The sequence below is a fragment of the Rhinatrema bivittatum genome, chromosome 3 (genome assembly GCF_901001135.1).
Source record: "Rhinatrema bivittatum chromosome 3, aRhiBiv1.1, whole genome shotgun sequence".
NCBI lineage: Eukaryota > Metazoa > Chordata > Amphibia > Gymnophiona > Rhinatrematidae > Rhinatrema > Rhinatrema bivittatum.
Genome location: NC_042617.1, coordinates 513,101,066 through 513,124,325, shown reverse-complemented (window position 1 = coordinate 513,124,325; position 23,260 = coordinate 513,101,066). Strand labels below are relative to the sequence as shown.

Here is a 23,260-nt window from a genome sequence, read left to right as displayed (position 1 = left end):
TTAAGTGTAAAACATTGATAAGACAAGCGAAGAGAGAATTTGAAATGAAGTTGGCCCGTAGAGGCAAAAATTCATAATAAAAACTTTTTAAAATATATCCGAAGCAAGAAACCTGTGAAGGAGTCGGTTGGACCGTTAGATGACTGAGGGGTTAAAGGGGCTCTTAGGGAAGATAAAGCCATTGCAGAAAGACTAAATGAATTCTTTGCTTCTGTGTTTACTGAGCTTGGAGAAGAGACAGCTGAGGGGGGGATATGATAGAGGTCTTTAAAATCTTGAGAGGTCTTTAACGAGTAGATGTGAATCGGTTATTTACACTTTCGGATAATAGAAGGACTGGGGGCACTCCATAAAGTTAGCAAGCAGCACATTTAAGACTAATTGGAGAAAATTATTTTTCACTCAATGCACAATTAGGCTCTGGAATTTATTGCCAGAGGATGTGGTTAGTGCAGTTAGTGTAGCTGGGTTCAAAAATGTTTGGATAAATTCTTGGAGGAGACGTCCATTAACTGCTATTAAGCAAGTTGACTTAGGGAATGGCCTCTGCTATTACTGGCATCAGTAGCACGGGATCTTCTTAGGGGCGGATTTTCAGAGCCCTGCTCGCCTAAATCCACCCGGATTTAGGCGAGAGGGCCCTGCGCGCCTAAATCCGCCCGGATTTAGGCGAGCAGGGCCCTGTGCGCCGGTGTGCCTATGTTCAATAGGCCTACCGGCGCGCGCAGACCCCGGGCCTCGCGTAAGTCCCGGGGTTTTCCGAGGGGGGCGTGTCGGGGGCAGGCCCGATCCGCGCGGCGTTTTCGGGGCGGGACGTAGCGTTTTGGGGGTGGGCCCGGGGCGTGGTTACGGCCCGGGGCGGTCCTGGGGCGTGGCCGCGCCCTCCGGACCCGCCCCCAGGTCGCGTCCGGGCGCGCTAGCGGCCCGCTGGCGCGCGGGGATTTACGTCTCCCTCCGGGAGGCGTAAATCCCCCGACAAAGGTAAGGGGGGGGGTTTAGACAGGGCTGGGCGGGTGGGGAGGGCAAAAGAAAGTTCCCTCCGAGGCCGCTCCGATTTCGGAGCGGCCTCGGAGGGAACAGAGGTAGGCTGTGCGGCTCGGCGCACGCCGGCTATACGGAATCGATAGCCTTGCGCGCGCCGATCCCGGATTTTAGCGGCTACGCGCGTATCTACTAAAATCCAGCGTACTTTTGTTGGCGCCTGATGCGCCAACAAAAGTACGCCAAATCGCGCTATTTGAAAATCTACCTCTTAGTGTTTGGGTACTTGCCAGGTTCTTGTGGCCTGGTTTGGCCACTGTTGGAAACAGGATACTGGGCTTGATGGACCCTTGGTCTGAACCAGTATGGTATATGTTATGTTCTTATGTTATGTTCTTATTTAGAATCACAAGTCTAATGTGTGCTTAGCAAAAAGAATGAAACCTTTGGGTTCTGTGGTATTCCCACTGACCTGATTTTTCATGCTTTGATCTGAATGACATCTGGTGATTATAAATTAAATCACAGACATGTGATCTATAGAGATTGTGATTGTTCAGGATACTCTACCCATATTGTAATGACAGGTATAAGGACTGATATTGCTTCACAAAATCTTAAAACCCAGAAAATCAAGAGACGGCATTAATCCTCTCCACGTTATGTCATATCTGAATAGTACATCGTACCTCAGTTGCGGGATTCACTTTGTCTTTTGCCTTGGCCTCACAGTACACCCTAGGCGAGGCATGATAGACAAAGAAAGATGCTCCCTCTTTTTTTAATGCTATTTGAACACTCCTGTTGGCTCAGTCATTTCCATGGAGGCAGGAATTTGCAATTTAAAAAGATGGGTGTCTGTTGGCTCTCCTGGATCTCTTTACAGTCTTTTTGAGAACAAAATTCAGCGAGTCAGTGAGTGAGAAAGTTATCCTGTTCAGGTTACCCAGATAACTTTGCCTGGATGGTCAGTGGAACATACCTGAATAAGTGCTCTGCTGAATATGTTTGGTTAAAGTCACCCAGACAAAGGTATTTTTCCTGCCAGACTTATCTGGCTAACTTTAGCCAGGTAGCACCAAAAAACAATGCTCACTGTCTAAAATGCACCCTGCTCCTGGAGTGTCTCCATCACGGCCACTTTTTATCCAGCTAAATTTGGTGTGGGGTAATGAGCTACTTGCACAAAATGAAAATATTCAAATCTCGGGTTTTGTCTGGGTAACTCAAAACTTTACCTGGACAGATTCTTTTGTTCTTGTGATATAGAAGAAAAGTCAAACCATCATTGTAACTTCTCTAAGGCACTGGCTGCTTGTCAGAGCTGCTAGCGTTATGTGTTTGGTGATGAAAAGCACTCACCAAAGCACACAGTTGAAGCTGGGTAGAAGTTGTCCCCCATATTCCTGAGGGTCTGCCTGCTCATTTCATTTTCTGTCTGAAGATCACCTTGACTTTCAAAGCAAACACACACCTTGAAACCAACTTGCAAAACAAAAAGGAACTGGGTGCTCAGGGGAACGCCGCGCTGCAGGTGAAGAACAGCCCCAGTTAAATCATTATTTGTTTATTTTATTTATTTATTATTTTTTATACCGACATTTGATCTGAGATATCACATCGGTTTACATTCAGGTACTGTAGGTATTTCCCTATCCCCAGAGGGATAGGGAAGGCTGCTACCTACCACCAGCAAGTCTCAGTTGCTAACTGGAAAAATTAAATATTTTTAAAAGTAAATGAATATGTTTAATATAAATTATTTTTTCCGGCAGTTTCCTCATGCTTCATTGAGCTGCCAACTCATTTGGAACTGGCCTCTTTTGAGCTATGTCACCTGGAGGGGGGGGGGTTTCCCCCTATTTTTTAAGCCTGACTTAGCCCAGCCGTTGCAACTACTGCACTTGCCCAAGGGCCACAGACTGTGGTTCTCTTTAGACCCTGGTATGTGTGTATTCTAAGATCAGTCAGTAGGTGGCACTGTTGAGCAATGACTCTGACTCACCCCCCCCCCCCCCCCCATTTCTTCCCTTCTGCAGGGGTTCAGGAAAACCTCATTTTTTTCTATTTCTGAGACAGCATCATGTGACTGGACATTAAAATCTTGATAACCTATTTTAAAGATAGCTTTATTAGTGTCTTGGGACATCACCATGAGCTCTAGTGTCACTGGTTAAAAAAGACAGATGAATGGGGAAAAAATGTACTGAAAGCTGCCCTTTTCTGTTTTAAAAACAAAACATTTTTTCGTCCCAGGAATTTGCATGAGTGCAGTAACACATTCTAAGATGTACATTACAAGATTTCAATGCCCTTCTCAGATTCTTGGCCTTAGGCCTCACACCTTCTAATGTTCTCCTCTGCAGTCTTCTAGCAGCCCATGACGATCTTGTTGATTTGTCAGAAGTTCTTGTGACAGTTTGCTCCAGTAACATCCAAGGGGATGATCATGAGATGCCAGAGATTGCTGCAAGACTGAAGAGGGTGACTCTGTGCACCTTCACATTATTTGGTTTCCTCTCTATTACGTGTCATAAACTATTGGGATTTTTACATTTATTTCTTGAGATCTCTTCTGTTGGTGAATTGTAGTCAGATTCAGATAACTGTATTGTTATGACAAATTAGCATGTGCTGCTAAAGTAATACATAAAATGGTTAAAATAAAAAAAAAGGGAAAACAATTGCAAAATAGGAATAATAACAGTGTACAGTGCACAGAAAGGGCTGCAAAGACAATTCCCAGGTTTTGGTGCTGATGTGTATTGCTTTCTCAGATTATGTTTCTGGCCTGTTGAATGGAGTTTCTCAGCTTGTAAAAAAAATTATGGCTGGCACCTAAGTTTTTTGAAAAATGTTCCAGCCCGTACCATTTATCTGAGGGGTGTGGTCTGTGTTTAATGTGTCTCTTTAGATCTAGGTATGTCTGGTATACTATGGTCTGTGTGTATGTATGGTCTATGTCTGTGATGTGGTCTGTCTGTCTGAGTCTCTCTCTGTCTGGGTGTGCTGTGTCTGTTTGTCAGTGGTATGTCTGTCTTTTTCTGAGTATGGTGTGTCTGTGTTGTTTTGCAAAGTACAGTACGTCTGTGTCTCTGTCCTTGTGTAGATGTTGGGTTTCTGTATCTCTGTGGGGTGTCTGTGTTTGAGTGTGGGTGTCTTTGTCACTGTGTGTCTGAGTGTGGGGTATCTGTGTCTATCACTCTGCATCTGTGTCTGTCTATCTGGGTGGCTGTTTTGCTTTGTGTCTGTTGATCGGGCTGTGGAGCGTCTGTGTTATCTGGGTATGAGGTATATGTTTTTTTCTTTGTCTTTGTGTCTGAATACTGTGTCTGCTTTTCTGTGCCCATGTATGGGTGTTTTTGAACTAGATTAGATGTGCCTCCAGGAAACACTGATATAAGAAGTAACCCTCTTGGAGGATGCCCAACCAATTGCATGAATGGAAGAGGGTGAGGGCCTCGAAAGGTTTGCTCACTCCTATTAGAACAGCAAGTGATCTCCAAAGGTTTTCTATAATTTAATTGTTTCAGATGTTTCTCAGAGAAAAGATACTGAATGAATTAAACTTTCTTTCTAACTGTTCTTCAAGCGATCTATACTAATGGCCCTATGCACTTGATGTCTTTGTCTCAAGACGTTTTCCTATTTCAGAGCACACAAGTTTGCTTCCTTTAACCTTTTTTAACTCTCCACTTCCTCTCTTCTTTTTTTAAGGAACGGCTGCTGCTGTCCATTTTGCCTAAGCATGTTGCAGATGAAATGTTAAACGATATGAAGAAGGACCAACAGCAGAAAGAGCTGCAGCAGTTTAACACCATGTACATGTACCGACATGAGAATGTCAGGTAACAAGAATGCTCTTGCTTCAAGATTAAACTAAAGAATGTATGGTTTTTCCAGGAGGCTGGCTCGGTAGCAAGTACTGCATGCTGCTATTTGGAGGACATGAGTTGAGTTTTGGGTCAGGCTTCCATTCCTTGAGCCGGTCAAGGCTACACATCAAGGCTCTCTCTCTGGAACCCTGCAATCTGGGACCTTAAATCCAGCCACTAGGTGTCGCCGCTGCATGATGTCTAGGGCTTCAGAGACAATGTTCACAGCTCCTGGGAGGTAAGAAGCCCCAGTTATCATGCAGCGGTGATACCTAGTAGCCAGATTTAAGGTCCCAGATTGCATGGTTCCAGAGGGAGCCTTGGGGCCAGATTTTCAAATCTACGCCCTACCTAAATCCCCCCTACCTTTATTTCTTTATCTACGCCTGCCCAGAGGCAGGCATAGGTTGCGCGCCGCCGGCCGAGTGCCAGCGCGTGAGCCCCCGGCACAACCGCTGTGCTGGAGGCCTCGGTCCCGCCCCGCCCCCGGCTCGCCCACTCCCCGCCCATTTTTTCAAGCCCCGGGACATACGTGTGTCCCGGGACTTGCGCGCGTCGCCAAGCCTATGCAAAATAGGCTCGGCGCGCGCAGGAGGGTTTTAAAAGGGTTACGCGCGTAACCCTTTTAAAATCTGTCCCTTGGTGTATAGCTCCGGCCAAGGATTGCCACTGCAATGACTGGGCTAAGTGAGTTGGTGGGGGGAATGCAAAAATAGGGGGAAAACCCCAGGTAGTTGCAAAGGAAAGCATATGGTGTATATTCTAATAGGGGCTGGTTCCAATTAAGCTGGAAGTCCAAGGAACAGAATTAAACTGTCGTGCCAAAAAAAAAATGGCTTTTATATTCTACTGCAAGATTTTGATGGGCAAATACACATCAATAAATATATGCTCCGTGGCAAAAGGAGAAGCATCACCAGTAGGAAAAAGGAAGTCATTTATTTATTTTCTTATTTCTAGAATTTGTGACTTGTACTATTGAAGTACTCAGTGAGGTACAGAAAAATTAGCATCCATCAATAATATTATAATCCTCGTATAGGTCAGTAGTGAGATCCCACTATTTTCAGGTATGGAAGCAAACCTTTGTATGACGTGGAGAAGATGGAATCAGTTCCAAAAAAGGCCACACCGCTTAGTACAATTCATTTAAATTGTAAATAATAAAAACTAAAACACAAGGAAGGAGCCAAGGGCTGCACTCCAAATATTAAATCATCAACATCCAAGGAGATGCAAGCAAAGTAATGAAGTCCCCAACTTTATAGTGATTTTTGAAGAGAAAAACTTTTAATTTGACATCTGAAAAGGCAACTCCATTGCTCATCTATCAAGAGAAACACAGTTCTCAACAGGGTCCCCCGACACGGACCCGTGTTTCGCCGAACCAGGCTGTGTCGGGAGGGACAGTAAACTTCTGGCGGGATTCTTAATAACTAGAAAAGAAGATTGTAAACAATGTAAATTGAGGGACCAAATAGTGGAGATGGTATACTGTTCAAAAATCTTCGACCAAATAAAACATACCTTGGACTTTTGTGGATCCATCTGGAACCCCTGGCTGGAGACCACATAGCCTAAAAAGGGAACCGACTCCTGGTGAAAGGAGTGTTTTTCCAGTTTGGCATATAACTGCTTGTCCCTCAATCTTTGTAAGACATTGGCGACGTCCAAATGATGGCTCTGAAGATCTTGCAAGAAAACCAGAATGTCATCCAGGTATACCACTACACAACTGTAGTGGTATACCTGGATGATTTCGTTCATCATATTTTGAAATACTACCGGGGCATTGCAGAGGCCAAATGGCATTACTAAATATTCAAAATGGCCGTCGCGGGTGTTAAATGCGGTTTTCCATTCGTCGCCCCAGTGTATCCTGACCAAGTTATATGCTCCTCTGAGGTCCAATTTGATGAATATTTTGGCCCCTTGGAACCTGTCAAAAGATTCAGAGATTAATGGCAATGGGTAGTGGTCCTTCAGGGTGATCTCATTTAAGCCACGGTAATCTATGCACATCTGAAGGGAGCCGTCCTTCTTTCCCACAAAAAAAGAACCCGGCTCCAGCGGGAGATTTAAAAGGCTGGATGAAGCCTTTCACCAAATTCTCTTGTTTATATTCGGACAGGACCTTGGTTTCTGTCAGAGAAAAGCGGGTACATCCTTCCTCTGGGAGGTTCAGTGTTGGGTAACAAGTTTATGGTGCAGTCAAATGAGCAGTGAAGCAGTAGAGTGTCCACAGCTTTCTTGGAGAACACATCTCTAAAAGAGGAGTACTGCAGGGGAAGACCCAGAAGGGATGTGGTGGTGGTCAGGCAAGGCACAGGAGTCACGATCTCTAAGCAATTTCCATGGCAGGACTTGCCCCATTGGGACAGTTGTAAAGTGCTCCAATCGAATTCTGGTGTGTGGATTTGTAACCATCTAAGACCAAAAAGGAAATGTTCTCCGTGTGCAGTGACCCGGTGCGAAGTTGGATTGGCGTGGTGGAGTAGGTAACTTCACCTGGTAATGGCTCGCCATGAATTGAAGACAGTAGCAATGGCGTAGGTGTCAGGACAGTGGGGATTCATAGGTGTTCCACGAGTTATCTGAGTATAAAGTTCCCACCAGCCCCGGAGTCCACCAGGGCTAGGGTGTGAAATTCTAGGGCGTCCGAGTTAGTGTAGACAGGTAGTGTTAGTGGAGGAGATGGTGCGGTCAGACTTAGGAGGAGTCGTCCGGCGGATCCTAGGCCTGGGAGTTTCCCGGACAGAGTGGACAGGAGGGTACCGCATGACCTGACTGGCCACAATACATGCAAAGACCTGATCTTTGCCGATGACGCCTCTCCTTAGCAGATAGATGACTGTGATCCATTTGCATTGTTTCCTCCTCCTCAGTGCAGGAGAAATCTGAGTGGTAGATGTTGGATGAATGCGTGGAACACTTGACGACATCCTCTTGAATCCTCTAGCCTCGTGCGACCGCTCACGCAGATGACGATCAATGCAACCTGCCAGGTCGATAAGGGAGTCCAAGGCCTCAGGAAGTTCTCATGCTGCTAATTCGTCTTTGATGCATGAATTTAGACCTACCAGGAATGTGGCACGCAGGCAGCCCAGATCCCAGTGTAATTCTGAGGAAAGAGTCCTAAACTCAATGACATATTTGGTCAGTGACCTGGCATATTGTTGCAGATGCAGGAGTACGGATCCAGCGACTGTCTTGCGATCAGGGTCATCAAATACGGAGCGAAATAGGGCAAAGAAGCCTGGCAAGTTGTTGAGAATTGGAACCATTCGCTCCCAAAGTGGTGAAGCCCAGGACAAGGCTTTTCCGCCCAGGAGGGATAAGATGTACATAGTTTTGGACACTACGTCGGTAAAATATGCAGGTTGCAAAGAAAAGCGCATGCTACACAACAAGGGGTCACCTGCAAAGCAAGGGAGTGCTGGCAAGGGCACAGGAGGCTGAAACGGTGATGCATGTGAAGCCGCGCTTGGCTTGGCAGGCGTCGAGGCAGAGTCCAGCCGAGTGCTTAATTGATTGATGGTGTTAGCCAAAGTCTCTAATACTTTTTGCTGCTCTGAAATTCGCTGAGCCAGGCCAGGGATGGCCTGAATCGCTGAGACCTGTGCTGGGTCCATGGAGTTAGCAATCTGTTATGTCTTGTAGGTATGTGGGCCCTGGGCCGAGGTGAGAGATGGTACCGCCCACAGGGAGGAGTCCTGTGAGCCTCACCGTCGGGAGATGCAGTCTCAGCGGACGTCAGACACAGCTGTGGAATAGAGTCTTTATTAGAGAGATAGAAAGGCACAGCCCGCAGAGTGGGGGGTGCAGGAGAAAGTAACAAAGTCTTGTGCAGAGGGGTATACCCAGAGGGAATACCTCAGACGTGGTAGATCTGATAATGGTCCACAGAGCAGGGTACACCGGTGAAGTTTCTCCGTGGTGATGATGCAGTTGTGGCCTGCAGCACAAGGTACACCAAACGATTCCCACTCAGAGATGGTATGGTAGAGGCCCGAGGCACGGGGTACACCGGTGAGGGTCCTGTAGCGATGATGTAACAGTGGCCTGCAGCATAGGGTATACCAAAGAGGTTCCTTACTTAGAGATGGCACAGTAGTGGCCTGAGGCACAGGGTCCACCGGAGAGGATCCCACAATAAAGCTGGTACAGTAGTGGTCCGTAGGGTCAAGGTACTCACAGATTGATAGTTCCAGGAGAGGTCCCGGGAACGGGACAGGCAGCAGTCCAAGGCAGAAGGCCCTCCGAGGAGCGAATAGCCAGAGACGAGGAAGGGCCCCCGAGGAACAGGTACCCAGAGCGTCTCACGCCGAAGTGCAGGAACTGGAACAGGAAGTCCGTAAGAGTGAAGCGGATTCAGCAATGAGGGAACTCCTTGCTAACTCATCAGTGTCAGGGCCAGCCAGCTTAAGTATCGCAAAGTGAAGACGTCAACTGGAGGGGACGCCCCCGAGGTTCCCGCCATGATGTGCTTAAGACTGGCCCATGCGTGTGCATTGCTGAATCCGCTAAGTGATCCCAAAGGTAAGATGGCAGTCGGCAGCGCCCACGCTGTCCCGGGAATGCCAGAAAGGTCGGCGGTAGCTGGTGGAGGCCGCCACTTTCCCCAGTGATGTCAAAGTAGCAAAGAAAGAGGTGAGCATTAGTGGTCGCAGCCGTCTGCGACCAACGGGCGTAACATATACTTGTTGTTTTTTTATTTTAAAAGAATTTATCAACTGCAGCACTTACAAAAGATCATAGTGGCCTACAATAAAACATACATAGTTGGATTACAAAATAAAACTCAATAAGATATATATATAAACTAAAAATCAAGAACATAAAACAAAGAACAATTCACCTGTGGGACCTATAGGTCTTCAAAGAAGGCATGTTGCTGCTAGGGCCTTATCAAAGACAGATAACTATTAATTTTCAATGTCAAATGCCTGCTCAGTCATGTCTTGAGACCCTTTCTAAATGTGTTAAAATTTGACATGACACGTAGCTGCTCAGTCATTGAATTCCATAGAAGGGGTCCTGTGACTGAGAATGCACAACAATGGGCCTGTTGGAAGGATGGAAACTCGAGCAATCCTGTATTTGCTGATTTTAAGAAATGTGAAGGAATGTAAATGCATCTATCAATTCCCTATTAAATGCAAAAAGTACATGCATTCTGTCATATTAGAGGAATACTGGTGGTACAGTTCCTGCAGTTCCATGGGAGTTGTTCTGTTGATAATGAATAATGAATTCCTTAAATAATGACCAGAGATGGATTCATAAGGGATACAATACACAGAATATTAAATAAACAGTATAAAATATGAGAAATTCTCCAAAGCATGAATTACTGATCACCAGACAGAGGAAATTATGGCCTTGAAATAGGAATATGTAAATGAAACACCTGAGAAGTTTATCTGCTTTGTAAGCAATCTAAAGCTTGGGAAAGAAAGAGTAAAACGACGCTAGATTCTATATTCCAGATCTAGAATTGGAACCTTTAATAAAACACCTAGCTTTGCATACACTCATGCAGTATTAAAAATAATCTTCTGGTCTCTTCCCCTGCAGTACAGAAAAAAATTTATACATAATTCAAAGATGCAAGATGTCACATAAAGGTGGCAAATGTAATAATATAGCCACACAGCAAAAACATGTGCATTTTACAGTCATGGCAGGTATAAACTGTGTAAAAAGAGCCCGTATTAGCTACGTAGATGCAGTAAAATCCATTTAGGGCAAATCACAAGGTCCACTAAGAAAGTGAATTTACTAGCATTTGTATTCTAAGGTCAATCAAGAGACGTCAGTGGCATTATTCAAGGAAGGAGTCTTTTCTTTCCTTTCAGCCTATAACAATAGTTGTGGAACCACAAAATATAACACTGTAGTACATGGAGCGTGGATTTTTTTTTTCCTTCTTATTTCACTTTGAGACCAAGTCCACAAGGCCTCACTGTGGCTCTTCTACAGCACAAATGTTTCATGTATGTGTAAAATAGACTGGAGATAGGATTGGAGGCCAGCGATAGAATATATATTTTCATGTTAACAGAAGACAATACATGACTTTGACTGTTTGAGATTCAGTTTGCAAGCAGGGTGACTCAGTGAGTGTCAAAGGTTGAGAATGAATATTCTAAGCACTGTCTTAGACAAACACGCAGGGAGTGGTGATATCTCTGGCTACATCTGCTAGGTTAGGAAATGAATGAACTGTATATGAATTAGACTGTTTTTCATCCCTTATGCTTCTATGTAATATACAGCAATTATTTTATGTGGCTTGTCTCCCATGACCTGACCAATGATTAAAAATGGAATTAGCATTCTTTTCCCCTTCTTTGTTTATAGGTTTTTACATGAATTGTGTTGAACCTTGCTCTTCCCTGTTCTTCTGCTCTTTTTTGACTAAGTCTTGGCACTTGCATTCCTCATGGTAGCCTGTCCTATGCCTGATGTTTCATGGCCCACTAGAAACAAGCTTATTCTCACCTTTCTGGCCTTGTGAACTGAAATTGATTTTCTCTTACTCTCTGTCTTTCCATCTCTTTTCTAGCATACTCTTTGCTGATATTGTTGGCTTCACACAGTTATCCTCTGCCTGCAGTGCCCAGGAGCTGGTCAAGCTGCTAAATGAGCTTTTTGCCCGCTTTGATAAGTTGGCAGCTGTAAGTATTGTTTTCCAAGTCTTATGCTGTTCATTAAAGCTTTTGCTTTTTATTCAGTTTTAGAAGTAAAATCAATGAGTCCAATATGCAGAAAAGTTAGGTACCCAGGCCACTTGATTCCTGGGAGAATCCTGTGCCACTACACAATGAGGAATTTACGCAGAATTCCCCCATCCCACATAATTTTATGTTCTCCTGCAGAATTTCGGTGGCCTGCCTGGTCCAATGGGAGTGATAGCGTTGTAGAGGGAGCTGCTGAGGTTACGATACCAATCTCTCCCCTCGCATCCCAAGCCTGTCCCCACCAGTCTGTCCAACCCCTCCAGCAGAGCACCTGTTCTCCCATGACTGAAATACCACAAGATACTGTATGACCTTCTGTGAGTTTGAGCTGTGAGATGCCAAAAGACATGAGCTGTCCTGGGAGAGACTGAGCGGGAGGGAGCTGGATGACTAGTTGGTTGGAGGGGATGGGGGAAACAGGACTGGCTGGTTTCCATTTTAATTTTATCCTGTTCTTTTCTGAAAAGGATCTAGAGCTGTTCACAATGCCCTCAGTTTGTTAGCAAACGAAGGGCAGACTAAATACTAGGATGTGATGACATCACTCGGAGGAACACAGGAAAGAATACTTGGTGAAAGTGAGGGAGACGAAGAAAGAAATCAGGAAAGCAAAAGGTCAAGCAGAAGAAAGAATTATCAAAGTTGTAAAGTTGCGGTGACAAAACATTTTATAGATATATCAGAGAAAAAAGGGAGGCTAGAAGTGGTATAGTGAAATTGATGGGTAGCAAAGAACAATGTGTGGAGAGAGGTGAAGAAATGGCTGAAATATTAAACAAATACTTCAGTTTGCTATTCACTAAAGAATTCCCTGGAGAAGGAATGTTGCTGGTTGAGAAGACTGTAAATGGGGGTGGGATAGACAAAACTCTGTTTATAGAAAAGAATATAGGAGAAGAGCTAGGAAAACTGAAAGTGGACAAGGCCATGTGGCTGGATGAGGTATATCCCAGGATACTGAGGGGACTTACAGATGTGCTGCTGAGTCCGCGGAAAGGCCTGTTGAATAGGTCCCTGGAAACGGAAGTGGTGCCGTGTGACTGGAGAAGAGTTGTGGTGGTCCCATTTTACAAGAGTGGTAGCAGAGAGGAGGCTGGAAACTATAGACTGGTTAGCCTCACCTCAGTGGTGGGAAAATTAAGGGAAATGCTGCTGAAGGAAAGGATTTAAATTTGAATGGGTTTTTTTGATTGAATGACTAGAAAATGGGATCAAGGAAGAGCCCTAATGTGATTTATTTGTATCTTAGCAAAGCTTTTGATAATGGTTCCACATAGGAGGCTTTTAATAAAATGAGAAGCTTAGGACTCAGAGCAAAGGTGGGGGAGTGGACTACAAACTGGTTTGAATGACAGGAGACAGCATGTAATGGTAAATGGAACCTACTCTGAAGAAAGAATGGTGTTAAGTGGAGTGCCACAGGAATCAGTTTTGGGACTGGTTCTCTTCGATATCTTTGTGAGCAACATTGCGGAAGGGATAGAAGGTAAGGTTTGTCTGTTTGCAGATGATACTAAGATCTGCAACAGAATGGACATGCCTGAAGGAGTAGAGAGAATGAAAAGTGATTTAAAAATCTTGAAGAGTGGTTGAAGACTTGACAACTGAGATTCAGTGGCAAGAAGTGCAGAGTCATGCATCTGGGATACAGTAATCCAAAAGAGCTGTATGTGATGGTGGGTGAAAGACTAATTTGCACAGACTAGGAGGAGGACCTTGGGGTGATAGTGTTGGGGATCTGAAGGTGGTGAAGCAATGTGACAAGGTTATAGCTAAAGCCAGAAGAATACTGGGCTGAAAGAAAAAGGAGGTGATAATGCCCTTGTGTAGGTCCTTGGTGAGGCCTCACCTGGAGTTCTGTGTTCAGTTTTGGAGTCCATGTCTTGAAAAGGATAGAGACAGAATGGAGATGGTCCAGAGAAGGGCGACCAAACTGGTTTGGGGTCTGTATCGGAAGACTTATGAGGAGAGGCTGAAAGATCTGAATATGTATACCCTGGAAGAGAGGAGGTACGAGGGCGATATGAAACAGTCCTTCAGATACCTGAAAGGTTTTAATGATGCATGTTCCCCAAACCTTTTCCGTTGGAAAGCAAACAGTAGAACTAGGGGTTACAATATGAAACTTCAAGGGAGACGACTCGGGACCAATGTCAGGAAATATTTCTTCATAGAGAGGGTGGTGGATGCCTAGAATGCCCTTCAAGAAGAGGTGGTGAAGACGAGAACAGTAAACAAATTAAAAAAGGCATGGGATAAACACTGTGGATCCCTAAAGGCTAGAGTTGAAAATTAAGAAAAGGCTGTATGCAGGGTAACCAGCATGGAGCGCAGCTACTACCACTATCAGAAGGCATGGGGATTATTACCCTTAACCAATTAGCTTACATGATTTTGACACAACTGCAGCATCACTCTCCACTTTGATGGTGGAGGGGGAAAAAGGGAAATTGGATTCAGACAGATAGATTATTTTTGCGGTCCAGTGTACTGTTATGCAGACAGGGAAAATACTATAAGTAGTGAACCAAAGAGTGAAAGAATGAAAAATATATCCCCAAAAATGATCTCACTAAAAAGAATTATATATCTTGGATAATAACTTCGACAATTAAAAGATTGTAAGTGAACCTCATATAGCACTTGACAAGCACGAAAACTTTTGAGTTCCTGATCAATGAATGTGCTAAAGTATAATCATTGGTCACTGTATGGATTCCCACTCATTGCTAAACGTGAGCCAACAGTACTAGAAGTCTATATATTTTTTGTTTTTGCAAATAAAAGTTTTAAGTAAATAGACTTATATATGCTGGATTTAAAGATGAAGGCAGTAAACTTTGGGAGGCGGTACACATAGACCGAAACGGTCTTCCTCTGTGCAACCCTTAACTCCGACCTGACATTGCAATGTTTCGGAAAGATTATCTTCTTCAGGAGTAATTGTTATATTTGCATTTCCATATTTCCTGATCTGTGGTAGAATGTCAGAGTCTTCACCAGCAATCCAATAAAGCAGGGTCACTTACAATCTTTTAATTGTCCATTTATTATCCAAGATATATAATTCTTTTGAGTGAGATCATTTTTTTGGGGGAGACATAAGGGAAAAAGCACAGGACTACTTCTATGGCCAAGTCCAAAAGCAAAGCACTTTTAAGCAGCAGCATTGTATGAATTATCAAGAAGGTTGCTCACACTGTAAAAATGTTCCTAGCAGCAATTTTGTTAAGGATTTGACAGTTGCTTTGTTTTGATTGTAAATATTACTACCCTTAACATAAGGCTTGGGGGTAACCTGCACAGAGTGGCAGTTACTACCCTTAACAGAAGCAGGGGGGTGTCTTGCATGGAGCAGCAGTTACTACTGCTGGGCAGACTGGATGGACTATTAGGTCTTTTTCTGCTGTCATTCCTTTGTTACTTTGTTTGTTACTATGAGTGGTCTACTGCCTTACGGCTAGAGCTTCTGGTTTTGGGGGATTTTAATTTGGCAAGCTGTATAGCCTGAAAGGAGGTCTGACTGAGCTGCTGGCAACACTGACATCTTGTAGCTGCTGGCATTTGTGGCAACAACCAAGGGTGCTATTGTGTTGCTGCAAGTATTGGCAGTTGCGAGAAGTTGGCAATGCCTGCAGCTTGGAGCTCTACTCAGGCACTGCAGTTTGCCAAATTAAAATCTCTGAAAACCAGAAGCCCTGTTTATGGTGCACCATTATCGTACACATTCTTGGATAACTTTGAAACCTAACCAGCGATATTCAAACATAGCTGGTTAGATCTGAAAGTTATCTAGGTAGGTAAACTTGAATAACTTTATTCGAGGGTACTCAGTGGTATGTTTAACCCACCGAATATCCCTAACAACTTCTCTGGCTGATTTTTACGATTTTTGAAAATTGATTTCTTAGACTAGAAGCAGTCCAGAGAAAGGCTAACAAGGTGGGGAAGATCCTGAAGCAAGATTTGAAGACCTGGATGCGTATATTCTCTAAGAGAGGAACGTTCTAGAAGAAGAGTTCCTAGTTGCCATGGCTGCCAAATCACAGCAAACCAGGGGCTTTGGACATAGTGCATTCTATGCACGAAGACCAGTTTTTGTTTAATTTTGTAAATTTGCAAATGAATTGCCAACTCCGATGAGGGATAGAGTTGAGAAAAAGGAAATAGAAAGAAATAACTGACATGAGAGAGCTTGAGAAGTAGGAAAGAAAATTTAAGAAAGTGAATGAGGTAGGAAAAAGGAGACTGAAAGACCACATGAGAGGCTGTATTTCTTGCAGAAATTGCAGTTCAGTTACGTACAGTTCCTTCAGATGCAGATTTACTTCACTCTTGCTCAGTTTGCTTTCTGTGTTGCTATATCTCTTGCCCAGCAGAAGTGTTCAATGAGAACGTTACATTTAAAATACTGTACATGTCCTGCTGCACTGTTGTAATCGTGTGTGCTCTTTGCTTTTCTTTGGTGAGATTACTTGTCTTTATTTCATGCACACTCTCTGCCTTCTGGTGGCAAAAATTTAGTTTATTAAAATGAGAACTTTGATTTGCTTACCTGAGGCCATTCTGACACTGATCGTGTCTTCTCAAAATAATGGTTTAAAATCAATTTTCCATGTCCAATTACCCGCACAGTACAGAGGTACTGGGCCTTAAAATGATTCTTTCAGAGTTATCATTATTACATAGTGATTTTCTACCATCTGAAGCTGTCATCTCCTGAAGGAATCATTCTGAACTTTGTATTGAATTACAATTATGTGTGTGTGTGGGGGGGGTTGCACCGGAAGGTCAATTTAATACATTTGGTCCACTTTAATTCATGCAGTATAAAACCAATACTGAGTCTTAATTTAAATCAAGCACCTGTATTTCACAGCATTAACAAGAAGCTTGCATAAGGCATATCTTCCTTCATCTAGTTGATATTCCATAAAAAGTCATTAAACTAATGTGTAATGTTAAAGTAGATTCACAGTCAATCCATTTCACAAATTCTATAGGTACAAACATTCTTCTGCTCTCATGGAATAAAGTTAATGCTGTTATTACATAGCACAGTCACTCACCGAGTCAGTTACTTAGAGGTCTCTATGTCATAGGTATTTAAAGACTTTATCCAATTTGTCCTGATAAGCAAAGTTTAAATAGCTTATATCTATGCTGCCTGCATTTAGACTATTATGTTCCAATATACTAAATCAGAACAATGTCTTTGTCAGTCCTGCCAGATGCTAACAGAAATTCCTTCTGAGTTGCTCATCTTTTAAAAACTATGTTTCTTTACCTAATGTGAACTCTTTTCCCAGACCCTGGTCACACATGCAGTGGTACCACAGAAGACTGGAAATATGAACTCACATCAGTCTAATCTGTCAGAATATCTATAGATATACATGTCCTTTCAATCTGTCTCCTTTTAGTCATCTTATTATTTTTATTGGGTTGTCTATGTTTCTATAACATTCCTAATTTTTATTAATTTTCATTACCAGTCTCCTGAGTTCACTCTCTTTTAAGTTTATATATATATATATATTTTTTTTTTTTATTTTTTTTTAAATACAATCATTCTTATGAGTTTTATTGCTTTAATTATTACTTTTTTATTTATTTTATTCTTGGGTTTTATCTATTATTCTCTGTCTTATTGATTTTTTTATTTGATATTATCTATTTTCTTGTTTATTTTCATTCCCTTATTATTGGTTTGTTATTAGTTATTATACTCTTGTGATGCTACTTCTTTGGTCTTCCATTCTATTTTTATACTCTTGATTTTTGCTACATCTTGTATTCTCTTTACTTGGGGCAGTGGCAGATATAGTCATTTCTTCCATTTCCCAAAATCTTTCTGCATTCCTACACATACTTGTCTTATTTCAGTGCCTCAGCTTTACCTTCCCATCGGATTCCCCAATTTCTTGTGGTCTATTAAATGTCAGATCCCTTAGTTCCAAATATGTTAAGGACTTAATCTTTTCATCCAGACTTCATATACTGTTCTTGACAGAAACCTGGCTTTAAAATGGTGACTCCTTCTGCCTTTCACAAGCATGCCCCTTCAGTTTCTCTTTATTTTATAAATGTAGGAACCACTACTCTAGTGGTGGGGTAGCTATCCTTTATGAAAAAGCCTTGGGGTAGATTTACAAAGGGTTGCGCACATAAGATACCTGAGCAACCCCCGAAAATCTACCCCTGCCTCCCCCTGCGCGCGCCGAGCCTATCTTGCATAGGCTCAACAGCACGCGCAAGCCTCGGGACGCGTGTATGTCCCGGGGCTTGCAAAAAGGGGCAGGGTGTGGGCGGTCCGGGGCTGTCTGGGAGCGGGGCGGGGCCTGAGCCTCCAGGCACAGCAGCCATTTGCCCCTATGTCCGGGATCACAGGCCGGCCATTGGCCGGTGCGCATAGCTTCTTCAACAAAAGTAAGGTGGGTTCTAGGTAGAGCTGGGGGGCAGGTTAGGTAGGGGAAGAGAGGGGAAGGTGCGTGGGGGCAGGAGGGAACGGAGGCAGGCTGCGCGGCTCAGCGCGCGCATGTTGCACAATTGTGCACCCCCTTGTGCGCGCTGCCCCTGGATTTTCTAACATGCGCGCGACTGCGCGCGCATGTTATAAAATCGGGCATAGATTTGTTCGCGCCGGGTTGGGCGAACAAATCTGCGCCTGGGCGCAGGTTTTAAAATCTGTCCCCTTATGTTTAAACGTATTAGATTTCAGATCATCGAGGCAAATTGACTAATTTTATTCCAATCTTCCATATCAATTCGACTTACTTTTCTTATAATTTATAATCCCCCTGACCCCTCTTTGTTTTCTCTTTCAGAAATAATGGACTTCATTCATCTGTGTACATACTATAAAAATCTGATAATTTCAGGTGACTTCAATGTCCATGCTGACAAACCAGTTCACCTATCTGACAGGCATTTTCTCTCACTGACATCTGATCTTGACCTAACTCAGTGGGTCTCCAGCCCAACCCATGTGGCAGGTCACACTTTAGATCTTGGGTTTTCCTCCTCTAGCGATTTATTACTTGCCAATTTTTTCTCAACCCTCACTTTTTTATGGACAGACCATTCTTTGATTACTTTCTATCTTAATCATGATTCCCCCCGATTTTCCTGAGATGAGAAAACTGTCCTAGCTAGGAATCTTAACTCAGATAGATTTGGACCATTTAGCTTCCGAGCTTGATGCCTTTCTCCATAACTTTGATACTCCTTCTTTAGACTTCCAAATTAATAAATAGCATAATACCAGGGATGGGTATTGTGGAACTGAGGGTATCATCCTGAGTTGAGAACCTTTAAAAAAAACAAGTGCGCCATTTTGAATACCTTTGGTACAAGTACAAATTGACTGAGCATGAAATCAAATGGATTCATGCTAGTAGGCATTGTCAAGTCAAAATACTTTCATCAAGGAAAAAATTAATTTCAAACAAGATTAGCTCTGTAGACAAATATCCCCGACAGTTATTCAAAATTATTGCCCAACTTTCTAATCAGCCTGCCCCGTTACCCTCAATCAGTTTGTTATGCTTTGCCGACAGCTTCATTTTCACTTTCAAATTTTAACAAATACTTGGACCATGTGGCTGGTTGGCTTTTCAGTTATAAACTAAAGGTCAACCCCAGTAACTCATTGAGACACCCACCAGCTTGTATCTCCAACAATGCTTGGACCTCCCATCCCTCTTAAGAATGTTTTTACTGTCCTTGAGGTCCAATTTGATTCAAAACTCTCTGTGATGCCATATATTTCTAGCATTGTCCAGATGTCACTCTTTTTCTCTTTGCTATCTTCTTGAGCTGCACGACTGAAATTACTAATTCATGCATTTGTAATTTCCAGAATAAATTACTGCAACTCTCTTCTTCTTGGGCCTACTCAACTGACAACAGTTACTACAGCTGCCAAGATTATTTATGACTTAAAAAATCTGATCACGTAACCCCCAATCCTCCAGTCTCTACATTGGTTACATGTCATCTGCCAAATTAGATTTAAAATCCTCTGTCTAACTTTTCATTAACTTTGCTCTGATTTCCCTTTGTATCTTTCAAAACTGTTGACTCCTTACACCCCATCCCACACACTGCACTCCTCTCAAAAGAGTCTTTCATCTTCCCCCTTCGGTTACCAAATTAGACATCACCAGAGAATCATCTCACTTATCAAGCCCCACTCCTTTGAAACACCCTTCCTTTTTACTTTTGTACAGAATTAAATGTCAAAAAGCTTTGTAAAACACTCAAAACATGGCTTTTTAGCCAGGCTTACAATTGTTAATGACTAGTTTTGCTATGTTCTCTTTGGTGGTTTGTTTTGCTAGGTAATGCTTCCTTTGGTGTTTGGTGACCTTTTATTATTGAATATTATTTTTTGGTCTTTGTTTTTATGTATGCTGATTGGATTTTATGTGTGGATAAATTGTTTTACAGGCAGTACACTAAATTCAATAAATAATTATTATTATTCAACCAGGCTATATTGTTGTAATTCCTCTTTTTGTCCAACAGAGGGTTTTACATGGTACTGGCTAAAATGCCATTACAATATCTCTAAAATACATGTTCAATTGTCTGCCAGAATCTCCTTATTAATGTTTGTGTTTCTGGATGCATCTATTACATGACAAGGCCATTTAGCTTCCAGGCCTTCTTGAAATACAGGATATATCTATTTGATTAGGAGTGTTTTACAGCTCCTGGCTGTCTGCTGAAGGACTGGAAGTCACTGTATTTAGAGATAATAAGTTGTATTCTGCTTGAAGACTGTCTCAGAGCCACTTCCTGGTTTTCCTGTAAAAACAGTATATATATAGCAAGTTATCCTGCCATAAACATATTTCCTAAAACCATAGTAGATGAGATGGTGGCGGCAGATAAAGACCAATTGTCCCATCCAGTCTGCCCAATTGTCTTCTTCTTTGGTTCTCTTTTACTTTGAGTAGATAAGCATATACATTTCCATACTTAAACCAATACCAGCTCCCCCAATGTCTTTTACCCAACCTCTCAGCCCATTTTTTACCACTGCCCTCTATATCTGTCCCAAGCATGTTTAAATTCTGTTACAGTGTTGACATCCACAGCCTTCTCTGGTAGGCTGTTCTAGGCCTTGTCTTTCTTTTTGGTTCTTACAAGTTTCATTCTTAACCCAATCCTGAGGCCCTGTCCCATGCCTTTACCATCAAGCTTTATAATAATACAAAAAGCCACCCAAATTAGTGAGTCTGTTGTTCAAAGCATTCCACCATTCAATAGGATTATGATGGTAGGGTTATAATTATAGCCACTCCATGCAGGTTACCCCAGTCTTCTGATGCAGTCCTTCCACCACTCTTAAGGATGTAATCATGGCTGCTCTATGCTAGTTACCCCAGTCTTTTTGAAAACATGATGCAATCATTACCTCTGCTTTTAGAGCTATAACCATGGCTATAACATCAGAAGAATGGTGTTCCGTGGGTAGAATTTAGAGTGCTCTCAGCTCGTTTGTTCGGAGCAGCTGCACCCTGCTCTGGGCTACTTTCTGTCCGCCCATTCTGTGATGTAATCCTATGCGGGCCACAGAGGAAAGGAGACACAGACCACAGTCACCTCAAGTCTTACACTTAAAGCATAAGATATACAAATTCAGTCATTTGCTCATTATTACACAGTGCCACTTATCAGCAGTGGTCTAGTCTATCTTTCTTGCCACTCTGAGGAAGTATGAGTTATAGGAATACAGCAAGAAAATCTTTCACTCACTGCACCCACAGCCCAAATGCTTGTAATGCCCACATTTCTACTCTAAATAAAAAGAATGCCTCAATGAGGAAGAGACAGAACAAGGAGTGCTGGTCTTTCTCAACATGTCCCATTTGGCACAAGCTTTCTTGGAGGTCTGTTTACAAAGATAGCATATAGAGGGTGGTGATGAAGAAGCTACAGGGACTGGTAACACAGTTCTGTTTCCACTATGTCCCTATTATTTCAAAAACAACCAGGATGTGTAAAGTATAGAAGTATTCAAATAGAAAAACCTATTACACACACATTTATACACCACAAATCAAAAATGTATACGATACCCCTTTAAGGAGGAAAAAAGACCTCAGAACCCAAGTATAAGTTTTATACAAAAGTTATATACATTTACGGGTAGGTCAATCATAGGTCTTTTAGAAAAACGTCCCCAAGTGCCTTTATTGCTATATTTAATTTTTGTTTCAATATTTCTTCTTTTTTGATAAAAATCGCTGTTTAATTCTTCCTGTGATATCCAATTGAGATCTGTATTTTCATAAAGTTTACACCTCTGGAATCATGCAATGCTTTCTGATAAGCTCACAATTTTTGGCTCAAATGGCTCAAAATAGCTCAAATATTTTTTGAAAAACCAAAAAACTTATCTTGAGGTCTCAAAAGGCTCTTGACTTCAAACCCATTCTCATTCGAAAACCTACAAGAACCATTGCACACAATTCTTCATATAGGAAGTCACTCCATGCAACCACTCATGTTGTAGATCAAAATGCCAACGTTAGCTAGCATTTTGCTGTTAACTGTGATTTTTATCAAAAAAGAAGAAATATTGAAACAAAAATTTAAAATAGCAATAAAGGCACTTGGGGAGGTTTTTCTAAAAGACCGATGATTGACCTACCCGTAAATGTGTATACGTTTTTTATAAAACTTACACGTGGGTTCTGAGGTCTTTTTTCCTCCTTAAAGGGGTATCGTTATACATTTTTTATTTGTGGTGTATAAATGTGTGTGTAATGGGTTTTTCTATTTGAATTCCACTATGTCCCTGCCACATCCAATAGAGATAAGATGGAGATGAATGTAGTAGAAGAGGACAGGGAGAGGAACATTGGGAAATAGCAGGGAGAGAAGCATTGGATTGTTAAGATGGAGAGAGGAGCATAGAGAGGAAGAGAGGGAAATTGGGATGGATAAGACAAGAATATGCAGGGGAGACTGAACAAAAGAGCAATAGGGAAAAAGGTATTTTGAAGAAGAGAGAGGAAGGCGGAAAGGAAGAGAGACCAAGGTGCATGGTAGAGGCAAAAAGAACAAGAGACACAGAATTGAACAGATGATACAGAGAAGAAATTAAGGTAGATGAGATATTTATTTATCTAATTATTACTTTGATTCATTACATACCTTTTTGAATATAAAATTCACTCAAAGTTGTTTACATCAAAATTAGAGTAGAAGTATTAAAAAACAGTAGTCATCTGCAGCTTTTACAATAAGAATAGTAGCAAAAAAAATCTATTTATAACATTAGCAAAGAAAAATTGTACCTTATCACTAACTTATCTAAATCAATAAATACCATAACCAAATGCAGCTCATCCTAAGCAAACAATGAAAAGCTTCAAACCAAATTCAAAAAACAAATATGATAAGAATACTAGGGTAACTTAGCCAGATACAACTTATCCGTCTAAGGGCGTCATTTTCTAAAGTATTGCAGTCCTGCAATACTTTAGGGAATGAGGGGCGGGGGACTGAAACAGGGGGTGGGCCTGCGCTAGCCGGCAGCGATCGCACCGTCGCGGTGCGATCGTTGCCGGTTTTGCACCCAATAGCGCCACCATAGAAGATGTAGCTATTGGGCACGAACTCGGACGCAAAAAGGGCCTTACCTTT

The 23,260-nt window shown here is 42.4% G+C and overlaps 1 protein-coding gene across 1 annotated transcript in view; it reads left to right on the top strand.

The window, feature by feature from the left end:
• Positions 1 to 23,260, top strand: part of ADCY3 (adenylate cyclase 3) — a 369,755-nt gene that overhangs the window by 210,470 nt on the left and 136,025 nt on the right. The window contains exons 3-4 of the mRNA XM_029596196.1: positions 4,699 to 4,829; positions 11,425 to 11,536. Of these exons, the coding sequence (XP_029452056.1) occupies positions 4,699 to 4,829; positions 11,425 to 11,536 (243 nt within the window). The remainder of the gene's footprint in view (positions 1 to 4,698; positions 4,830 to 11,424; positions 11,537 to 23,260) is intronic.